The sequence below is a fragment of the Hemiscyllium ocellatum genome, chromosome 28 (genome assembly GCF_020745735.1).
Source record: "Hemiscyllium ocellatum isolate sHemOce1 chromosome 28, sHemOce1.pat.X.cur, whole genome shotgun sequence".
NCBI classification, from domain to species: Eukaryota; Metazoa; Chordata; class Chondrichthyes; order Orectolobiformes; family Hemiscylliidae; genus Hemiscyllium; species Hemiscyllium ocellatum.
This window is the reverse complement of record NC_083428.1, coordinates 2458870-2483192: the sequence shown is the minus strand read 5'-3', so window position 1 is coordinate 2483192 and position 24323 is coordinate 2458870. Positions and strand designations below refer to the sequence as shown.

Below are 24323 nucleotides of genomic sequence, written 5' to 3'. Positions count from 1 at the left end.
AGCACAATGAAAAAAACTCAGAACTTGCATTTTCTTTAAAAAAAATGCAAATACCATTTTTTTTCAAAAAACAGGTGAGGAGGAGATTAGGCTGCATATAAGGAAGTCAAAATGTGTCTTGTTCAGTTTATGTGGGTTTAGGACTGAATTGAGAAGAAACAAACTTCACCCAAAGGATTGTAAATCTATGGAATTCTCTGCCCAGTGAAGTAGTTGATGCTACTTTAAAAATTTTTAAAGCTAAGATAATTCCTTTATTGAACAAAAAACCTAAAGGATAAGGTGAGGTGGTAGGTAAGTGAAGCTGAGTCCATGAAAAGATCAGCCATGATCTTATTGAATAGCAGGGCAGGCTTGAAGGGCCAGAGAGCCTACTCCTACTTCTTATAATCCTATGTTCTTAACAGTGAGGGACTGTGGAGAAACTGTCAAGTGCTTGTTCTCAGAACATCAATTTACAATTGCAACACAACAACAAAAAACAGCAAAACAAAAGCAAAATGGACACCAAGATCAAAAAAAAAGTTTTATTTTCAACTTATAGTATCTGCTTATAACTCAAGTGTGATTTAGGCAGTAGACTTCCCACTTACTACTAACAAAGTTATCAATACTTCCAAAACAAAAAGATACTTAAACCATTCTGGACCGTTTGATATCTAGCTTTGCAACAGTTGATAGCTAGTATCAATGCTATTGGTAACAAACAAGGGCAGTGCAACAAACTTTCAATAGTGTTTGATAGATTAAACAAGAATATTCATATTCAGAATAGCTTCGAGATCAAAATTCAAAATAACCTTGGACAGTTTCAACTATATTGCTACACCATTATCTGCACTGAGTAATAACTTTGAAAATTTAGTTAACATATCCATTGGTGTGACCATTTAAAATATGATGGTTTTTGAGGATATTCTGGAGTTTCTCATTTGAGAGAGGTATAGGTTGAGCTACATAATGGTCAGTCATCCTGGTAGTCATAAAGCTCCTTTGCATCTTGTGTTCCAGTAACATATGGTTCTGAGGAGGAAGGGCCAAACAAGCCCTAAAAAAAACAAAAACAAAACCAGTTATTGGTGATGAGTCAATTTAGATGACTCTCCTGCAGAGTCACCTACAGATTAAACAAATGTATAAAGAGACACTGACCTCTATGTTCAGACCTAACACTGAGCAAAGCATCAATCATTTGATATAGCCATTAATTAATTGAACTGCTTGCTTTGTTTGCCTCAAAGAAAATGCAACCAACAGATCACCTTTGCATCCTAAATTCACCACTCAATTTTTTCAATCCTGTCAATTACTAGCCTTCTAAGCATCACTGGATTAGTACAGTGCATACCTCAGAATGTTTTCAATGCAAGCCCTTTGTCTGAAAAGAGAGTTAACAATAGGACTTCCATCTGGAACCAATGGAGCTTTGCAGAGGTAGCTGAGGATGGAGAGAACACTGTGGAATGTTTGGAATTCTAGATCCAATTCTGTTTTGAATGTTATCCTTTGGCACAGCTCAGTCAGGATCACAAGGTCTAGAATAAGTGGACTAGCCAGCAAGGAATCCTAAAAGAATGAATGTTTGAATAAAAATTTCTTTAGTAGACATTCAAATCAGAAGAAACAAAAAACCCACTAAGATAAAAATACTATAAATCATGGATCTGTATAAAAATGTGAAATTGAAATTTGAAAAAAAATATGCTGGAGAAACTCAACAGGTTTAGCAGCATCTGAGGGAGAAACAGAATTAACCTTCTAAGTCCAGTCACCCATTACCAGAATTATATGTATAATCTGCCCAATACATATGTCCTAGGATCATTCACATCTAACTCAAGTCACGTATAGGGTCTGTATTAGCAAATTTTCCACAACTAAAAGGAAAAGCTGAGAACAGGACCAGAAAGAGGAGTCTTTTACTTCAGACAAAGTCAAGTCAGAACTGGAATTAGGCAATTAGAAGTATCATTGAACACATTCCACATGCCTGAATACTGCAGGTGTTTGAAGATAGAAAGAAAATAGACACAGGAGTAGGCCATTCAACCCTTGATATCTATGCTAACTAAAATTGCACTGAAAACGCAATTAAAAAGGAAGATTAATAATGACCTTTTAGACTAGGCTTCAGAGAACAACAAATTAGTGAATTCAAAAACAGTGACAAAGGAATCTCCACTTCACCTGAAATGTTTGAAGGGAAAGACTAAAATATAATAACTCAGAAGGTACAATGGATATCATTAATTAGTAATATGCATCTATTAAACAAAAAAAGTGTACTGTAGTCACAGGAAGAGGACAGTCTATGTATAGAAAGCAAAAAAACTGCTTTCTGGATTAACACAATATATAATTAATGCAAGACAAATTGGGAAAAAAGCAGAGGGGGACCATAATTTAATGGCTACCTTTACTCACACCAGCACATGTGCATTATGTGCCACAAATTCACACATGCAGTGATTTGGATAGAGACAGGGAAACAGGTCCTCACTTTCCTCCTCCCACAATCCTACCCAAAAAATGGATCCCAGATGAAGTCATGCGCAGGAGTGTTTCCAGATTAGCATGCATGCACAGCTATGGGTGTCAGCAGACACAGCCGAATTTGAATATTAAATATTCAGATGAGCAAAAATACAGATATTGGACTGGCACTGAAAATGCCTTAAGGCCTGGATTGCATATAAAATGCAGTGAGTGTATTAATTAAAATACTGATGAAATTAGTGTAGCACAAGTTTCAGGGTACAAAAACAGTCGACAATGTTACAAAAACAAACTTTAAAACAGGCTACAGGGGAAAAAAAATGTTTTGAAAGAAATCTAAAATACTAAACTAACAGTATTTTCTTCTCAGTAATGATACAAGCTAATTCTCTACTCCTCTCACTCCCAACAGTAAACTGAGTAGTGAGCAAGAATGTAGGATTAGCATATACTGCAACAGCTGAATAGCAAATTGGAAGTGGGCCATCTGACCTCCTGTGATTCAATTTGGTGCTCTGTTCCTTGCTCTGTCTCATGTTTTTTTATTCTGGGCATTTTGCTGCTCAAATAAAAAGTATAATGTTGCCATTGTGGAAATATTACATAGTTTAAGATCAAGCAACAAATGAAACTCAACATTTCAGCATTACGAAAAATATTACAAATACTCCTCATTCACTCTTGCCCATCTCCTTAATGTTCATGCAATCCTACTCCAAACTCACTCCTAAAATACCTTAATATTTACCAATAGGGAATTGAAATTTGGCACATACCTCACAAGTGTTATGGAGGACAATGGTATTAGTGCCACCCATCATAATTTCTGATGTATACTCATCCAACGCACGCTTACTATCTCCAACATATGGAACATATTTAATTACAACCTAAAGCAAGCAAAAATCAAAGTAGATCAGTAGAAGAGATATTTAACTCACCTTAGTACACTTCAACTCTTCAAGCTGCTTACTATGCTAATCTAGTGAATATAGGATAGACAGCAAAAAAACTAGGTGATACAACCCTGATCAGGATGCTAGTATTGATGCTGCACCATAACCAACTCTATTGTAATCCTAAAAAACAATCTTCTCAAGTGTATCAATTTTGCTTCCAACATCCCAAGGCAGAATTCCACAGTTTTCCAGAATTCTCTGTTGCATATTTTGGTGACGTTACCTTCAAAGCCATTCCCCACAAAAGATATGCTTTGTATTCAATGTATGATTTGAAGCATTTGTAAGTTCTCCATCATACCAAATGAGTCTACATTTAGGACCTCTCAGTTGGGAGTTTCATGCTTCTCAATGAATTTCTGATTAGCTTACAGCCAAATAAAAAAATATACACAAGGAGTTTCATTTAAGCTGAGCATCAATAGATCTGGAAGAGTCCTCAAGCAGCTTCACTGAAGATTGTTTGAAATGTTGCCATTTCTTCCCTAAATCACGTGCAGATCTAATTACAAATATCAGCATGATCCTGGACTGTGAAAAGCCCAACTACGTATAATAGCCACGTTTGGTGAACACAAACAAGACCACAATAGTCATTACAAAACAATAGGGACAATACACAAAATACCAAGTGGAAACATGATTTAGGATTTTAAAACTTCTGAAATATGAATTAGGATATAAAAAGATTACATGAGGCTTGCAAACTTTTCAACCCAGCTGTATAAATACACAGATATGTACACATTATTCAGGTCTGACTTGGTATAAATTTGCATGGGGAGCCCCCTCTCCCAAGTACTTACACAATGATCTGGTTTCTCAGATGGTTTGTATAAAATGGGATTAGAGTGAACCAGGTCATCCACCACACTACTCTTTGAGATCTCCTTTGAGCGGAACTGCTCTGGTGCAGACAGATTCTTCCCATCGTTGTTGCCCAGATGATTATAACTGACAATTGAGACTGTCTGCAAGGAGGGAAGAAAAATATAGAGCACTATTACTTAGTCCTTTCAAGTTAACCAGTCAGCCTTTAAATCTCAACTCCTCAATAACATGAAATTCTTTCTTGGGACATTTTCCTCTACAAATCAATTGTTGCAACTGGCACAGCATAAACTAGCAAGCAAATAAGTCAAGAAACTGCCTGCAAGCAACATACTATTTCAAGCAGTCATAGTTATTTACAGAAACTACATATTAGGCACATCAAAAAGGGCCTCTGTGCAGATGAAATAATTGGACCATTAAATGAAACTTCAAACTCCCAATGATCTTAAAATAATTCCACTTCAACCCAGAACTATAAGTCAGAAAATCCTGAACCATTAATGCTGCTGTAATGACAAACTATAAATAGTTTTAATGATACTAAGATGCAAGATTTAGTTTTAATGTTCTTCAATAATCAAGGCTGAGATTTATTTTCAGCAGCTAAGATTCCAGAATTTTAGAAGTTATCACTAGGCACCAACATTAGATTAGTTGCCTGCTTTCACAATGTATTGTCACAATAATGGACAGACCATGTCATATCCTGCTTTCATTAAACATTTACCAATCTCTCCAGACTGGGCAAAGACAATAGCTTAATTCCAAGAGTACAAAGTTCTGCCTACTCAAGACCAGTCAATTCAAACTAGAGATCAGATTTAATACATTAAGAACGAGTACAAATGATTCCATAGATGCGACAAACTTAAGTTTCTCACCTTCAGACCAGCGCTGACTAGGAAATCTACGAGCACAGATTTCATCTTCGTCTGACCAGATTTGAAGTCATCACCACCAATAAACACTTTATGTTTAATAGCAAGGTCAACCACACCTGGCACAAAAGTGTTCTGTGGAGATCCATTGATGTAGGCACAACCTTCCATAATGCTAGCCACAGCAAACATGGATGAAGGTGATATCTCCCTACCAAACTGCAATAGGATAGGACAAGAAAGTTAAACTAAATGATCTGTTACAAATTAGTCTTTCACAGTACATTACCAGCTAGGTGGCAAGATGGTCAAAATTTGGAGTATATCATTTGTTGGGAGAGCACATATTTGACAAATTGTTTCAAGGATATGGCACATCACCTCAATCGTTTTCAAGATATTTTCTGCTGTGTCATTTATACCAGGTACGACATCACAAAAACGCTCAGTATTTGCCGTCCACAATACAATTACTTTATCAACTCCACTCTTTGCTTTGAAGTCCCGGATGTCCTTTCTAATTTGCTCAACCTACAAAGAGAAACAAAACTATTCAAACAAAATTTATATTATCAAAATCTTTGTTAACAAAAATTGTTCTTAAAAAGCCCCTCCCTCAAGAAAAGTGGTCTGCCCCTGGGGTGTCAATCAAGAGAATAACTATTCAAGTATACTTACTCTGAAGTCAGGCTGACTGCAGAGCAACACACAAATCAAAGTTTCCACACCTACATACACCCACCCACAATAGCCTGCATCACCTCTTTTGTAAGGGAGCATCTTCAAGAGAAAAATGCATTTTAAACAGATCCAGTCTGCATGGTAAATGATCTCCTTATTCTATTAAGTGCCCAGAATAGAAACATTCAAACGATTTAAATCTTTTGACTCAATTATAAAACTGTACCTGTTCCTTTTTGGAACCTTTAATTACATTATCCGCTCGGTCCTCCTGATTAGCTGCAATGAATTCTGGAATGTAAACAGAAGGCCGAGGATGGAACTTCTTCATATGAGGCTTTAGCTGCTCCTGAAGTGACCAATCAAGGACCTGAGCTCGCACCATTGCATCAGAGAGATTCAGGGAGGAGATATCCCAGCCTTGAAAAACAAATCTCAATTTAATTCCAGAATTAGTCAAGGACAAAAAAAAAAGGTAAAAGGTTGCAGATATGGAGCTGTTTACACATTCTCAGCACTAGAGCCTAGGAATTGCTTCTGAAAATGTTGTCAGAGTCAAATTCAATAGTAAATTTGCACACAATGTGAGTACTTAGACAATATATTGTCTGGTGATGCTGATAGGAATACAAGTGCTTGCCAGGCTTGCACATGAAAGAATGTCCTGCACTAATTTTAACCATTCTGCATCAGTCCACTTAAACATGATCTTATGTGGTAGTCTATGTCCCTATGTAGGTGAGACTTCTGGTCAGAGGACCACTAAAAGTATTTACTCAATGCTGAATAATTCTCAACCCAAATGTAAAAATATTTGTTCAGCAAAAGACCAGATTTAGGACAGGCATATAGCATTTGGGAAAAAAAGTGATATGGATTTCTAATGCATACCACTATCAATATAGTACAAATATTTGCACTGAGCTAAATATGTCCGCTAGATAGTGATACACCCATACGGCAGCAGCCAGATCCGTATAAGAGATTTCTGGTTACAGAAAACTGAACCAGAACAAAAATGTTCCTACTGTGTTCTGCAGACCATTTCCCTCCACTATGATGCCCATGTGCGAGTGCATGCAAGAGCACAGGAATGTGAGTTGGCTCTAAAAGAAGCACAGTTGTTCAAAGAACTGGAATTATGAATGCTGGAAAATTGGAAACAAAAATAGTACTACAGAAATACAGCAGGTCTGGCTGCATCTGTCGAAAGGGAAAAACAGTTAAGAGTTCAAGTCCACTGAACCTGTGTCAGAACTTAGTTATTGTAACTTGGTCAAACTTCCACGTGGTCACAGATACCTCAGAGCTCAAATTCACTTGGGGTTCCTGACACCCACTTCACGGAGCCCTATTCAAACTTTATTTTAAAACTAGGTTACCAGTTTTCACAGCTAACAAAATTTCTCCTCTCACCTCCCCCACCTCCCCCCCCGCCCCACCCCCTTCCCCAAAATTCCCAGCAGCTCCAGCAATGCTGATAATGCAGTTTTACAACTAGCATGATACCTACCATCAAACACAATATCATTTGGACTGACTGTGGGCAGTAGATCCTTGAAGGGCACATAAACATCACCAGCAGGACCTGTCCCAAGGCACACAGTGGAGGCTTGAAACAAGGATCCATAATAATTAGCAACCTACATATTGAGGGGGCAGGCATGAAGACAAAACAGAATAGAAACAAAAAGGAAGTTACGTCAAGCACATTGAGATGCTACTGAATTTTATACATTATGCTATGTATTGTTAGTCACATGATCTTCAATTCAATACAACAAACAAGAGTAAGCCAATCAGCCCAGTGAATCCACAAGCTCAATAGTAAATCATCCAAGTGGCCCTCTAGAGCATTGGCAGAATATTGCACAAGGTGGGCAAGCAGTACAAGAAGAAATAATGCAGATGAACACTGTATAACCCTTGACCGCACTCTGCCATTCAATACATTCAATTTTTTGAATTTAACCTAATTTACTTGTCCACAATTCCCTTGGAAATCAAAAACAGTGTTTCGCTGCCTTGAGTATGTGCAGAGTTTAGTGCCTACATTCCATGAGGGGCTTTCAAAGACAGGCTGATCAGAATGATTAGGACAGCTTGTTCTTGTGAGGATAAAAGATAAGGATGGCAATATTTGGGACCCCTGGATGACAAGAGATAGAAAAAGAAATAGGAATCCCTTGAGAAACAAAAGCAGGGAAGAACTTAAACAAGGAATTAGGAGAGCTAAAAAGGGACCATGAAATGACCGAGGCCAACGGAATTAAGATGACAAAGTGATAAAGACAATTGATGAGGGTTGGGCAGTGGATGTTGTCTACATGGACTTGAGTAAAGCATGGGACAAGGTTGCTCGTGGTAGACTGATCCAGAAGATCAAGTCACTTGGAATCCATGGTGCAAAATCATTGGAATTCAGAAATGCTGGAAAAAATTACGAAGGGTCACTGCACACTAAACATTAACACTGTCTCCACAGACGCTGCCAGGCCTTAGTTTTTCCAATACTTGTTTGCCAGCAGCCACTGTATTTTGGGATCCGTGGTGAGTTGGCATGCTGGATGATAGTTGTGGAGGGGTAGTCTTCTGACTAGAGGACCAAGGCCAGTGGTGTTCCACAAGGATCAGTGCTGGGACTTCTTGTAACATACATAAATGATTTGAATAAAAAATATGGGTATTCTGACTAGCAAGTTCACAGAAAGCACAAAATTGGAGGATTGTGGATAGTGAGGAAGGTTGTCAAAGAATACAGCAGGATATAGATCAGTTTGAAATGTGAGCAGAGAAATGGTAGATGAAATTTAATCTGGACAAGTGAGGTGATGCATTTTAGAAGGTCAAATGCAAGAGGAAGATATACAGTAAATGGTAAGACCTTGAGAAACATTGAACTACAGAGAGATCTTGGGTGCAAGTCCATAACACCCTGAAAGTAGCAATACAAAAGATAATGATAAATGCAGCGTATGGTATACTTGCTTTCATAGGTTGGAGCACTGAATACAAAATGTTGTCAAGTCATGTTGCAACTGCATAAAATTTTAGTTATGCCACATTTGGAATGCTGTGCACAGTTCTGGTTATTTAGCTATAAGGAGGATGTGGAGGATTTGAAGAGCGTGCAAAACAGATTTACAAGGATACTGCCTGGAATGGAGCGTATTAGCTACAAGTAGAGGTTGGACAAACCTGGATGGTTTTCACTAGAGCGTCAGAGGCAGACGGACAATAATCTGATAGAAATATATAAAATTAGAGAAAAATGAAAGGAATCAAACCTGGATCTCTGCAGTTGAGGCAGCAGTGCTAACTAAGCCACCATACCAACCCAACATCTGTGGAATGAATTCAGAGTTAATGTTTTGGGTTCAGTTCTGAAGAATAGCCACTGCACCCAAAACATTAACAGTTGATTTCTCCCCACACCTGCTAATACTTTCCAGCAAGTTCCAATTTTGTTTAAAATTCTGAGGGGATTGGTTTGGGTGAATTGTCAGAGCATTTTCCCAGAGTGAAAATATCAAATAATCGGAGCACAGGCATAATAAGTGAAAAGGGGCAAGTTCAAATGGAGATGGGAGACAAATTTATATATACACACAGTGGTAGATGCCTAGAACACACTGCCAAGGGAAATGATACAAGTAGATACAATAGCAGCATTTAAGACATTTAGATAGGCAAAAACATGTAGGGAATAGAGGGATATGCAGATGGAATTAGTTTAGAATGATATGGTCCGTTCAGACATTGTAGGCTGGAGTGCCTGTTCCTGTGCTGTTCTACATCTCAGGAGTACTACACAATTAAAAACATATCAATCTATAAAATTTTGTCTATTATCCCAAAGAATACCTACTTTCTTGGAGAAATAAGCAGAAAAGATTTAGTGGTATAAGCAGCAACCGACCTTCTCCCCTGTTTTGGTCATCCAAGAAAATCCCAATTTGTTGGCCAGAACTGCTGCAGTAACAGTTGTTCCATTGTTACCACCCCATCCGATCAGCATTACGCCAAGTTTCGGTACCTTTGTCTCTGTGCGGAAGATAAATCTCGTAGAGTGTGGTTTCACCTAGTTACAACCCAACAAAAACAGAAATCAAAAAATAAAACAAATCTTGAACCATCATTTACCTTAAGGCATCACCAGGGGAAGAAGCAGTTTGCTAACTGACCTTGGATTGGAATTCAGTTAGCTTTTGCTCCTCCTGGGGTCAGTTTAACTCAAGGAAGGTTCAACAAAGTTGATACAACAACTATGTGCAAGCTCCTTCCACTATCTGCTCAGTTGAGCAAGAATGCAAATGCAATTTTGGTTGAAAAATATTGCCAATACCATTGAGGGTACAACAAACCCATGGGCATTGTTAAAAAAAGTGAAGAGGAAGGGAAATCCAAACAACATTACACCAAAGGCATGTTGATGGGACAAAAATATTCCATTACTCTCACCCACATTGTGGGAGTGAATAATCATAACCATTGCACACCTTTGGGAATTTTGGGGTTGGGTGGGGTTGTGGCAGAACCATCCATAACAATCCCAGCTAACTTGATACACATGCACAAGAACAAAGTTCAACTTTATAAATTAAGCCCCTGCCCATGTCCCTCTAGCATCACCCACACTACACACTTTGAATGGAGAAGGTGAATGCAATTGAATAATACTGCTCCAACAAAAAAAGTATATTCATCTGAAAGACCACTTCCATTGAAGGCCTCCCTAATAATGCTTAAAAACTAGAAATATTGCAGAAAAAATCTCACCCATTGCTATCATAACATAGTCAGACACGGGTTTATGATCCTGTCACCTTAACGTTCGGGATCGAATTGCTTTATTTTACCTAGAAATGTCACAAGCAGCATTAACCACAACAGGTGCTTAAGTTAAAACCAGGCATAAGCATCAGGAAATCAGAACACTGAACCATCAATGGGTTTGCAGAATCATTTTGAAAAGAAAACACTGGTGTAAAAACAGCCAAGCTGTTCCAAGTGGCTTTTTACTGCTGACCATTTGCTACATGGGATGGTTCCAAAATAGTTTTAAAAATCAACAAGAATAGATTGTATTTAATGGAATGCTTACAGAGTAAGCAGAATTCAGTAGCTCTAAGTACTGCAAAAATTCATCTTTGCACCTTCAAATAAGAGAATACATGCAAATTTAAAGGAAAACAATGATCCAAGGCACCCACATGGGGAAGACAACAGAAAAGCAGAAAAGGTGAGATTGGCTTTGTTTTGGGAGGAAACAATCCTGCCACTTTTGAGTAATTACATACTCCATTTCCTCTTATCTGAAGGATCAAAATAAATCCAATCTGCAAAATGTCCAGTAACACACTTAGGGTTACACTTTAAACAGGCTATTGATATATTAAAGCTAAAACAAAAAAAGACATCAAGACGGTACTACGTGGATGGCTGGTTACAGGGATAAAAACTGTTTTGATCTTAAGTATTCTTTAAGGTTGACCTGATGTGAATAGCAGTGTTTGGACATTTATTTCCCAGTTTTGCATACTTATACATTCCAATGGAAGGATTCTGGACTAGAAACATATGAAGGTTGTTTAAAAAGTTCAAATTGCAATCAACTATTTGCAAGCTAGTTCAAACTATCACATTAAGCATTATATTGTTGATTTGGTGTAGTTAAAAGTTGCAAGTAGACTCTACTCTCCATTATTGCCAAGTACAAACTATTCCAACAAACTGGAGGGCTTGTAAAGCAGTAAGGAACATCCTTGCCTAAGTCAGAAGCTTCAGGTTAGAATCTAACCACCCAAGGTCTGATAACCAAGGAAGGTATTTTCATAAAGCTGTCGAACAAGCTGATCAACCATCAGGCCTTTAACATGTACACAAATGGCAGATAGTAAGAGCAGGAGAAATCCTTATTTGGCTAGAAGATGGAAAGAAAGTTGGAGTCCCTGATATTGCTACCCATAGGTTCACACCACGTCTTGCATGTGGCATGTTGCCACAGTGACTCAAAATAGTTATCTGTAATACTAACATTTCAGTGGACAGTCACGTGGGTTGGAAAGCTTGGCTCCTACCATAGGTAAAAAGGGTAATGGACAATTGTATGGTCAAATATTCCTCTTCAAAGAATGGACTGTAATTTGAAGCCAGTAGAGATATGTAGATCTGTCCATAGATAACTCAAAATCTGAGATATTAGGCAGTAGGTCTGAATTTTAAACAGCCTGCATTACTTTTCTTACCCACAATGCCATACCTTTCCCAGTTAAGGGAAAGCAATTTTTCTACATCTTCCCACCCATATTCACAGATTCACAAAATCTATGACAGAGTAGATCAGGAATCTTACAAAGTGTAGCCATAAACCATTTCTGTAGATAGTCTAGAAGGGAGAGCATTGCAGGGCAAGGAGGAAAGAACAGGAGTGGCATAAAGGAAGGGGGCACCATTTGGATGGTCCTTTCAAAAAGCAGGCAAAGGTACGATGTGTCGAATCGTTGCCTCCTATGCTGTGGAATTTTATGATTCGGCTCCAAAACAGCATGCTGCAAATTCAAATCTCTACCCACAGTAACAGAAGATTTCCAGACAATTCTTCCACTTGAGATCACCAGGATCACACTGAAAAAGAAAAGTGTATCTGATCCTCAAATTAATATCAGCATTGTCAGTGATATCAAGAGATAAACAGATAATATCCACATCACATCCATCATGATGTATTCTTGGTCTGGTTTTAGTTTAAAAGGTGCTATATATAAACAAAAACAAACAAACTAGCCTGACATCAATGTAGTAATGTTTTACAATATAACCCTTGCACCTCATCTAACAGCTGGGTCTTTCTCAGCCCTCTTTTCCTATATAGCAAACAAAATAAAATAATTTAAAAGTATTAATTCAATAAATTCCCCCAAATGTACAAGGTTTTAAATTGTAAATTTCATCCAATTTCAAATGGGGCACAATACCTCACCTACGTAAGGATGTTGAAGTGCTCAAACTATATACATAAGCAGTTGGAATATTCAACTTTAAACATCAGAGCTTCATTCCACTTTCAGCCAGCATCCAATCAGAAGTTCGCTGGACATAGTCAGGAATGGGAAACATTACTAATTTCACTTTCCTTTAACCCAAGGCAACAAATACCAATTCAATGCGCTCATTACCAGATCAACAAGGTACAAAAAAAAACTGAAGCTGGGATTCCCTGGTTACTTTGTTAGGAAAAATACAAAATGCCTCATATTTAATTCCTGCTGCTTAATCCCACAGCAAGACCACCAGCAACATCCTGCACAGCATAAGTTGTAGGTAAGGAAATGACAAGAGAGGCTATTGGGCAGATTTCAGATTTACATAAAAAAGATGGAAAAAGCAGAGATTGTATAAAAAGATGTTGCCCAAAACTGAGGCTAGGCGCATTTTCATTTGGATGTGGGGGGAATGGAAGAACAAGAAAAAACAAAACAGGCAATATATACACACACAAGACACCAAGTGGTCCAATTTTATTAGATGGAAAGAAATAATTGCACCTTAAGTGGAGATTTAATTATTTAATCACATTTTATTCAAGTTCCATAAAGACCCACTTTGTTCATAAGTTGTTACTGCATCTATTCTCACTGAGATAGAACTGGCACTTAATAGCTCTTGACACTACTGGCACTCAGCATCAGAATAAACTGACTGATTACAGTAACCTGCAAACACACCCACACTGCATGCTGCTTACCTTTCTGACACTTAATTCAACAGAAATTAGACAGCAGACACCTTACCTTAAGCGATCCATTCTCTTCAAAGACCTGTGTAGTCTGGTAGGAATATTTTGCCTCAATGCAATCCTTAGTGTAGGTCACATCTGGGCTCTCAATTGTAAACTTCTCCGCCATCATGAACTAGTGAGGTGGACCTTAAAAAAGACAGGTATGTGAAATAACCTGTGAGGAAAGGAGAGAAAAACAAAGTCAAAAAGAAATGGCACATGCCACCAAACCCCAGTCTCAGTTTAAATGTTTAGCCTGGCTTGGCTCCTCTAAGTTAATAGACAGATCCAAAAAGTAGTCACAAACAAGCTAAAGTCCGGCAAAATGGGAATCTAGACAGTGCCATCCTATAATGGAGGACACAGACTATGGTTTTCAAACAAACATCTATTTCAAATCCTGGGCTCAATCAAGCATGCAAGATATCAGCCCTTGCAATCAAGAGACTCAAACTTAAGGAGACAAAATTAGAGACTTGCCCTACAAATCAGGTAACCAGTCACACATAGTAAGGTGAAGTTAGAGTTCTATCAGATCACAAAGCTGCTCTTTAACGAGCGAAGACTGACAGTGGTCTAAAAGCTGTGGGTCACCATGTCTCAGAAAGGAGAGAGATTGAGAAGGAAAAGCCCTCCAAGATAACCTCAGCCTGTGTGGGAATTGAACCCAAGCTGTTGGTATTACTATGACAAACCAGCTCTCCAGCCAACTGAACTAACCCCTCCCTATTAAAAATACCATTAAACAGCTGCTTATTCAAGCACCAGGTTAAAATGCATTTGAAACAAACTGGAGTTAAAGGGTTGAGTACAGCTGGAGATCCATCTGGCAACAAATAGCTGACTGTCATTACCAGTCCACACATCAAAGACTTTCTGCTTGCAAACAACTACATAGTTGCCTCTGATAGCTGAGCAGTCATATAAGGAGAGGGATAGGAGAAAGATTTAAAAAGGGACGCGAGGGGCAATTTAAAAAAATACATAAAGTGGTGTGTGTAAAGTGAACTTGCAGAGGAAACGATGGATGTGGGTACAGTTGCAATGTTTAAGAGATGTTTAGATAAGTGCACAAATAAGTAGAGTTGGGAGGGATAAGGGCCAAGCACAGGCAAGTGGGACTAGTTTAATTTGGGATCTAGCCAGCATGGACTGGTTGGGCTGAAGGGTCTGTTGCCATGCTGTATGACTCCATGACTGTGGTTCTATAACAGCTTAGGGCTGTGAACAGAATGCAGAAAAGTAATCAGATCTCTACGTTCCCTCTATTAAAAGCCACTAAGCCTGAAGAAAACCAGTTTTTCTATTTAAAAAAAACTGTTGATGCCATCTGACTTTTAATTTATAAGTCAAAGATCTTTTATAAGTGAACCAGTGAAGTTGTGCTTCTTGCAAACCAGCTGAAGTATATTTAAAAAAACAGGGAACAGCATTCTGACCAGCACAACAATCATTTCAGGATATAAAACAGCACCCTCAGACTTCCTGTCTGTCCTTCATACCCATTTCCACATCTCCCCATGCATATGTTCATACGTAGAGGAAGAGTTAATAAAGGGATTGGTATTTTAATTAGTAGTTTTATATAACCAATAGTTCATAACAGCTGGTTTTTAAACCTGTAAACATGTCTTCAAGTGCTTGAAGTTCAAGCAGCTTCAACTAAGATTCTGAGCTGAAGACAGAACTACATTTATTGCTTCATCAGGAGAGGCAGGAAGTTACATGCATTCTTTGTAGGAGGATGCAGTCACATGTCTTAGGGAGGGCATTCTGATATGGTCAGTGGGTAGGTACATGAGGATGTGACTGCAAATGAGATGGAATTAAAAAACAAATGGGAGCTTGTCAAAGGAGTGCTACAATTATCATGGGGATTTTAACCTACATGTTCAATGGAAAATAAAAATAAAATGAGAATAAGTTGGCTGGACCAGGAATTTGTTGAATGCTATCAGGAACAATTTCTTAGATCAGCAGGTTATATCAGACTATAGTAGACTTGGTTTTGCTGAATAAGATTCATTTAAAACAATCCAAAGAGCTGTAGATGCTGGAGATTCAAAAACAAAAATAAATTACGGATGAAACTCAGCAGTGCTGGTCACATCTGCGAACAGCATCAGAACCCCAGACTAGAAACAGAGTTTTCTCCTCACAGATGCTGCCAGAATTAAAGACTTAAGTGAAAGCACCCCTATGTATTAGTGACTATAAGAGCGTTAAACTTTACATGCAGTTTAAGGGAGGGAAGAGTGGGTCCAAGAGTAGAATTCTGAATTTAAACAAGGACATAAAAGCAGAGTTAGCAAAATGAACTGGCAACTTAGGTTATAGGACAAGTCAGTAAAGTTGCAGTGGCAAACGTTTAAGGGGATAGACCAGAAAATACAATAGTAATAGTAAGAAAAATTCAAAAAGGAATAGTCTGCAGTTCATGTTTAACAAAAAACCCCAAAGGATAGCGAAAATAAAATCATCCATGATAGTCAGCAGGTCAGCACACTGGTTCAAAAATGAAAAGCAAAAAAAAATCCAAAAAGATTAATAGAGAGTATGACAGAAAGCTAGCCAAAAATATAAAAACAGACAAGTTTCTTCATGTATTTAATACTGTTAAAGTCAGCATTGGTCCCAAGAAAAATAAGGTTGGAGGAATCAGTAATGGAAGGGGGAAAAAAAATGATGTCAGATGAAGTGAAGATATTTTACATTGAATTTCACTGAAGAGGGATACAAGTCATGTCCCAGTAACAGCCGAAAAGTCAGGAATTGACAAGGATGATTGATGAAGAAAATTACAGTAACTGGAGAAGTCACACTAAGTTGTTGGGATCTTGGGTTCACAAGTTCCTAGGGTGTTAAAAGTAATAGCTAGAGAGATAGTTGAATAGTTGATGGGTTGGTTTTAATTTCCCAAAACTTCAGATTCAAGGAAGCTTTTGAATGGAAAATAGCTAATGTAACTCCTAGAAAAGGAGGAGACAAAGCAGGAAACATGGTCAAATAGCATAACATGAGTCATAAGAATAGGATCTAGGGAAATTAAAAACATTATAAAAAGGTATAGGTGAAAACCAGTGTTTTACGTTGTACACACGATTGCAGAAGGCATTTATAATGGAATTGTTGAATCTACAGTACAGAAGGAGGCATTCAACCCATCGGGTCTCTCAAAAGGAGCTATCTAACTTGTGCAATTTTCCAGCCCCATGCAAATTCACATTACAAACATATATCCTGATCTCTTTTGAAACCTCATATGGAATCCATCTCCGACAGTGCATTTAAATCCTAACAATTCTGAGTAAAGATATTTCTCTTCAGCTCACTCCCAGTTCTCTTGCAGAATCTTGAAATTGTGATCCTAGTTAGACATGGAGAAAGTGAGGACTGCAGATGCTGGAGATCAGAGCTGAAAATGTGCTGCTGGAAAAGCGCAGCAGGTTAGGCAGCATCCAAGGAGCAGGAGAGTCGATGTTTTGGGCATAAGCCCTTCTTCAGGCCTTCTCATGCCTAGTTAGACATACCAACTAAAAACAGAATATTCTTCGTTACCTTCTCAAAATTTATCATAATTTTTGAACACCTCAAAAGGGTCACCTTTTAATCTTTACTCAGAGACGAGCTCAATTTCTCCAATCTTTCCTGGTGTCTAAAATCCCTCATTCCTAGTCCCAATGCAGTAAATCTCCTTTGCACTCTCTCCAAGGGCTTTAACAGGCTTCCTTAAATAAAGTGCTCAGTTTGAACACATTACTGCATAACGTGGACTAACCAATAGTTTGTAGAGGCGTTGCATCACTGCCTTGATTTTATACCCTATGCCGCTATTTAGAACAAAAACATTACAGCACAGAAACAAGCCGTTCAGCCCTTCAAGTCTGCACTTATCCAGATCCTCTACCTAAACCTGTTGTCTATTTTCTAAGGATCTGTATCCCTCCGCTCAGTGCCTATTCTGTATCTAGGTAAAAACAGTGTCTGCAGATGCTGGAAACCAGATTCTGGATCAGTGGTGCTGGAAGAGCACAACAGTTCAGGGAGCATCCAACGAACAGTGAAATTGACATTTCTGGCAAAAGCCTGATGAAGGGCTTTTGCCCAAAATGTCGATTTCGCTGCCTATTCTGTATCTGTCTAGATACATCTTAAAGTGTTATCATGTTGCCAGTGGAAGTGGACATGTTCCACATACCCATCACTCTCTGCATAAAGAACTTTCCACTCATATCTCCCTTAAGTTTTTCCCCTCTCACCTTGAAATTTTGACCCTCCATAACTGAGCTCCCCCACTCTGGGAAAAAGCTTCGTTATCCACCCTATCTATCTCCTTCATGATTTTGTAGATCTCAATCAAGTCCCCCCTCAACATCCATCTTTCTAATGAAAATAATCCTAATCTACTCAACCTCTTTACAGCTAGTATCCTCCATACCAGGCAACATCCTGCTGAACCTCCTCGCACCCTCTCCAAAACATCCACATCATTCTGATAATGTGGCGACCAAAACTGTAAGCAATATTCCAAATGTGGCCGAACCAAAGTCCTGTACAACTGTAAAATGACCTGCCAACACTTGTACTCAATACCCTGTCTGATGAAGGAAACATACTGTATGTCTTCTTAACCACTATTGACCTATGGTGCCACCTTCAGGGTACAATGGACCTAACACCAGATCTCTCAGCACATCAATTTTCCTCAGGGCTTATCCATTTACCGAATAGCTCACTCTAGAATTGATCTTCCAAAATGTCCCACCTCATATTCACTCGGATTGAACTCCCTCTGTCATTTCCCCAACCAACTTTCCAATCTTTCTATATTCTGCTGCATTCTCTGACAGTCCCATTCACTATCTGCCACTCCACCAACCTTAGTCACCTGCAAGCTACTTCCCTCCAGATCATTGATGTATATCACAAACAGTAACCCCAGCATGAATGCCTGTGGAACAGCACTGGTCACAGTTCACCATTTTGATGAACTCCCTTCCACTACTGATGCCCAGCCAGTTCTCTATCCATCTAGTTCATACACCTTGGATCCCATGTGACTTTACTTTCTCCATCAGTCTACCATAGGGAACCTTATCAAGTGCCTTATTGAAGTCCATATATGACATTCACAGCCCTTCCTCAAATCAACTTTGTCAGTTAGAGTCAGCGATGTACAGCATGGAAACATGCTGACCAGATATCTCAACCCAATCTAGTCCCACCTGCCAGCACCTGGCCCATATCCCTACAAACTCTTCCTATTCATATACCCATCCAAATGCCTCTTAAATGTTGCAATTGTGCCAGACTCCACCACATCCTCTGGAAACTCATTCCATACATGTACCACACTGTGAAAAAGTTGCCCCTTAGGTCTTTTATATCTTTCCCCTCACACCCTAAACCTATGCCCTCTAGTTCTGGACTCCCCGACTCCTCCTCAAAAGAATTCTATTGAGTTGGTAAGACATGACCTTCCCTTCACAAAACCATGCTGCCAATCACCGATACACCCATTTTCTTCCAAACGTAAATAGATCCTATCCCTCAGGATCTTCTCCAGCAGCTTCCCTACCACTGACGTCAGGCTCACCGGTCTTTAATTACCTGGATATTCCTTGCTAACCTTCTTAAATAAGGGGTCAACATTAGCAATTCTCTAGTCCTCCAGGACCTCACCAGTGTTCAACGATGCTGCAAAGATATCTACTAATGCACCAGCTATTTCCTCCTTTGTCCTTGAGTAGGCCAATCCTTTCCCTAGTCACCCTCTTGCTTCTTATATACAAATAAAAGGCTTTGGGATTTTCCTTAACCCTGTTGGCAAAATATATTTCATGAGCCCTGTTAGCCCGCTTAATTCCTCTTTTCAGTTTGGTCCTACTTTCTTGATATTCTTCTAAAGCTTTATCTATTTTCAGTTGCCTAGACCTTATGTCTGCTTCCTTTTTCCTCTTCGCTAGTCTTAATTTCACCTGTCACCCATGGTTCCTTAATCTTGCCATTTCTATCCCTCATTTTCACTGAGGCATGTCTCTCCTGCACTCTCACCAACCTCTCTTTAAAAGCCTCCCAGACATCAAATGTGGATTTACCCTCAAACAGCTGCTTCCAAACCACATTCCCCAGCTCCTGCCATATTTTGCTATTGTTGGCCTTTCCCCCAATTTAGCACTTTTTAGGACCACTCTAGTCTTTGTCCATGAGTATTTCGAAACTTACAGAATCACGATCACAGTTCCCAAAGTAATGCCCTACTGAAACTTCAACCACCTGGCTGGGCACATTCCCCAACACCAAGGCTAGTAATTACCTCTTCCCAAGTTGGACGACTTACATACTGCTCTACAAAACCCTCTTGGAGGGTCCTTAAACCTCTAACACTAAGTGAATCCCCAGTCAATGTTGGGAAAATTAAAATCTCCCATCACCATCCTGTTGTTCCTACGTCTTTCCATAATCTATCTCCCATTCATTGTTGGGAGGCCTGTAGTACACCTGCAACATTGTTACCACACCCTTCCTATTTCTGAGCTTTGCCTATATTGCCTCACTGCTCAAGTCCTCCATAGTGCCCTCTTTCAGCACAGCTGCTATATCCACTGTCCAGTAATGCAACTCTTGCTCCTCTTTTACCCCCATCTCTATCCACTGGAAGCATCCTGGAGTGGACAGATGCCAATTATGCCCTTCCCTCAACCAAGTCTCGGCAATAGCAATATCATACTCCCAGGTACTAATCCAAGCCCTAGGTTCACCTGCTTTACCTACTACCCTTCTTGCATTAAAACCGTGTACCTTAGACCACCTGTCCCTTTGCGTTCATCTGCTCCCTCCCTACTCTTCCCATTAGTCATACTAACTTCTTATCCAGTTCCTTACAGGCTTTAGTTACTACCTCCTTACTGTTCACTAGCCACCTCATTTGGTTCCCATTCCCCTGCCGCATTAGTTTAAACCCTCCCCAACAGCATTAGCAAAAGCACGCCCAAGGACACTGGTTCCAGTCCTGCCCAGGTGTCGACCATCTGATTTGTAAAAGTCCCACCTCCCCAGAACCAGTCTCAATGTCCCAAAAATCTGAATCTCTCCTTCCTGCACCATCTCTCAAGCCACTCATTCATCCTGCTTATTCTTTCATTTCTACTTCAACTTGAACATGGCACTGGTAGCAATCCCGACATTACTACCTGAGGTCCTACTTTTTAAACTTGGCTCCTAACTCCCTAAATTCTGCTTGGAGGACCTTACCTGTTTATTATTTATATCATTGATGCCTATATGTACCACGACAACTGGCTGCTCACCCTCCCCCTTCAGAATGTCCTGCAACTGATCTGAGCCATCCCTGACTCATGTACCTGGGAGGCAACATACCATTCAGGAGTCTCGTTTTCGACCACAGAACCTCCTATCTACTCCCGTTATAAATTGAATCCCCTATGACTTTAGCCCTTCCACTCTTCCCTGCCTTGCTGTGCAGCAAAGCCATCCATAGCTCAGTGAACCATCTCCCCCAACAGTTTCCAAAATGGTATGTCAGTTCTGGAGAGAGATGACCGCATGGGATACCTGCACTGCCTTCCTGCTCTCAGCCTTTTGGTCATACATTCCCTTTCTCCCATAGCAATCTTAGTCTGCGGTGTGACCAAGTCACTAAATGTGCTATCCACAACCTCCTCAGCACTTCCTGCACACAAAGGAGTCAGGGATATCAGCCACGTCCCTGAGCTCCCACATGGAGCAAAAGCAGCGTAACATGGGTCTGGGATCACCTGCCATTTTGCTCTTAAGCTTACACTTAGTCCAACTATAATATCAAAACATAAATAAATGAAGTAATAAAATTTTATCAAACACACTACTTACCAGCACATGATAAAAAAGGAAAATCCTTACCTTATCAACACCAGTCTTTGTTAGAGGACATTGATGGAAGAATCAATGGGACAGTTTCTTTTTGCTTTTTTTAAAATGCTTCTCAATTTCATCTACCTCAAATCATCCCTCCTATCTCTTCTGCTACAAAAAGATTGTTTATCCAATATCTCTTCATAACTAAGACTCATGCCAGACAATATCCAAGTGAATCATCTTTGCACCCTCTCCAGTGTTATCACATTCCTCCTATAAAAGATTCCAGAACAACACACAGCACTCTTGCCGTGACATTAATGTTTGAGGATAATGTCCAGTCTTAAATTCGCTACTTGGATAATAAAGGCAAGTACCTCATAAGCTTTTGTAATACTTTATCCACCTGTCCCACTACATTGAAAGACCAGTCATCAAGCACACCTCTGAGCCCTCTGATTGCCAGTACTTCCCAAGAGTCCTACAATTCACTATGTTGCTTCGGTTGCCTGTGCTGCCTTCAGTCAGGGAGAACTAGCCATTTGGATACAGAACTGGTGCAAAGGTAGAAGCTAGGGGGTGGAGAAGGGTTGCTTTTCAGTCTGGGGTCCTGTGACCAGTGGAGTCACATAAGGATTGGTGCTGGGTCCACTACTTTTCGTTATTTATATAAACGATTTGGATGTGAACATAGGAGGTATGGTTAGTAAATTTGCAGAAGACACCAAAGAAGGCTACCTCAGTACAACGGGATCTTGATCAGAAGGGCCAATGGACCGAGGAGTGACAGATGAGATTCAATTCCGATAGATGTATGGTGCTGCATTTTGGAAAAATCAAATCTAGGATGTATACACTTACTGATAGGGAGGGTTGCTGAACAGAGACACCTTTGATTGCAGGTTCATAGTTCCTCGAAAGTAGAGCTGCAGGTAGATAGGATAGTGAAGGTGGCATTTGGTATGCTTTCCTTTATTGATCAGAGTATGGGCTGTAGGAATTGGGAGGTCATGTTGTGGCTGTACAGGATATTGGTTAGGCCATTTTTGAATACTGCATGCAATACTGACCGCCTTCCTATTGGAAAGATGTTGTGAAACTTGAAAGAGTTCAGAAAGGATATGCAAGGATGTTGCCAGGGTGACCTTATAGAGGTTTATACAATCATGAGGGGCATGGATAGGATAAATAGACAAAGTATTTTCCTCGGGGTGGGAGAGTTCAGAACTAGTGGGTATAGGTTTAGGGTAAGAGGGGCAAGATACTCAAGTGTGTAGTTCTGATCTGCTTCTTATCAGAAAGATGTTTTGAAACTTGAAGGGGTTCAGAAATTATTTATGACGACATTGCCAGGGTTGGAAGATTTCAGCTGCAGGGAAGGTTGAAGAGACTAGGGCTGTTTTCCCTGGAGCGTCAGAGGCTGAGGGGTGACCTTAGAGTTTATAAGGTCATGAGGGGCATGGATAGGATAAATTGACAAAGTCTTTTCCATGGGGTGGGGAGTCCAGAACTAGAGGTGCATAGGTTTAGAGTGAGGGGGGAATAATGAGACCTAAGAGGCAACTTTTTCCACGCAGAGGGTGGTACGTGTATGGAATGAGTTGGACCAAAGGATCTGTTTCTGTGCTGTGACTCTGAATCCAAAGTGAATTCCATTTGACACAAATCAACTATCCTCCTCACTGCTTACAATCCACTTTTTTTGTTTATAAGACCCAGAAGCTTATTGATCAGAGTTAAAACATGTGTGCTGGAAAAGCACAGGTCAGACAGCATCAGAGGAGTAGAATCAACGTTTCAGGCATAAGCCCTTCGTCAGAATTCTGCCTGACCTGCTGTGCTTTTCCAGCACCACACTCTCGACTCTAATCTTCAGCATCTACAGTCCTAACTTTCTCCAAGCTTACTGATCAACCCGCAGAATACTCAAGTTTAAACTAATCAAATACATCACAGCCAGCAAGGGCCCCAATATTGATGCCTGCAGAACTCGATCCATCGACTATCACCCTTTACTTCCTCCCAATTAAAAAGGACAACACAGGTGACCGTCCAACAGGTTTATTTGGAAGGACAGTAACCTTTCGGAGCGTTTCTCTTTCAGGAGGTAAAAACTGGGCCAGGATCATAAGACACAGAATTTACAGCAAAAGATCGCAGGGTGATGAGGACACCGCTGCCACTGCAGGGGCTCACGCCATGACCCCCGCCGCCGGTGACCGGCCGCGCGCTTGGTTTGAATGCGGTAACCGTTAACGGTCGGAGCACGCGCTGCCGCCACCTGCGCACTCACCAGCTGACACACGCGCCCCCTCCGCGCCTGCGCACTGAGGCCATCCGCCCAACTTCACACCAGTACCTCACAACCAGGATTAGCATTAACACCACTTCCAACCATCTTCATCCCTGGCTCACTCCCACCCTGACCCCACCCCCCCCCCCCCGCCGCCATACCGACTACTGCCCCCCTTTACCAAACGTACAAATATAAAAAAAACCCGAACCCGCAACAGGAACCTACTCGAGAGCGTGGCGCTGGAAAAGCACGTCAGGCCAGGTATTGCCGAGGAGCAGGAGAATCGACGTTTCGGGCATAAGGTGAGGAGGAGCTTGTGCCCGAAACGTCGATTCACCTGCTCCTCGGATGTTGCCGGGCCTGCTGGGCTTCTCCAGCATCTGCAAGTCCTCACTTTCCCCTCTGAGGGAAAACTTTCTGAGCAGCATTTGGGCCGTGTGCGGCTGGATTATTACCGGCTGTCTGTGTCTATCTATCAGTCTGGGACCGGTGGACCAATCTCTCCGCGCCACAGCTTTACAGTGACACTCAGCCCGTGCTCC

General features: G+C 40.3%; 1 protein-coding gene across 3 annotated transcripts; it reads right to left on the bottom strand.

The window, feature by feature from the left end:
• Window positions 1–550: 550 nt before the first annotated feature.
• Window positions 551–24323, bottom strand: LOC132829121 (inositol-3-phosphate synthase 1-A-like). Of its 3 annotated transcripts, none has more exons than XM_060846442.1 (11): window positions 24237–24323; window positions 13642–13803; window positions 9768–9929; window positions 7362–7491; window positions 6075–6268; window positions 5549–5698; window positions 5171–5386; window positions 4262–4426; window positions 3273–3386; window positions 1349–1566; window positions 551–1048 (listed from the first exon to the last, which is right to left on the bottom strand). In XM_060846442.1, exons 2-11 carry the CDS (start codon window positions 13756–13758, stop codon window positions 862–864), a joined length of 1653 nt encoding a protein of 550 aa, XP_060702425.1. In that variant the 5' UTR covers window positions 13759–13803; window positions 24237–24323; the 3' UTR covers window positions 551–861. The 3 variants fall into 3 exon arrangements, with proteins under 3 accessions (XP_060702425.1, XP_060702423.1, XP_060702426.1); XM_060846440.1 differs by having other exon boundaries at window positions 13642–13775; window positions 24237–24316; XM_060846443.1 differs by lacking the exons at window positions 13642–13803; window positions 24237–24323 and adding an exon at window positions 10628–10933.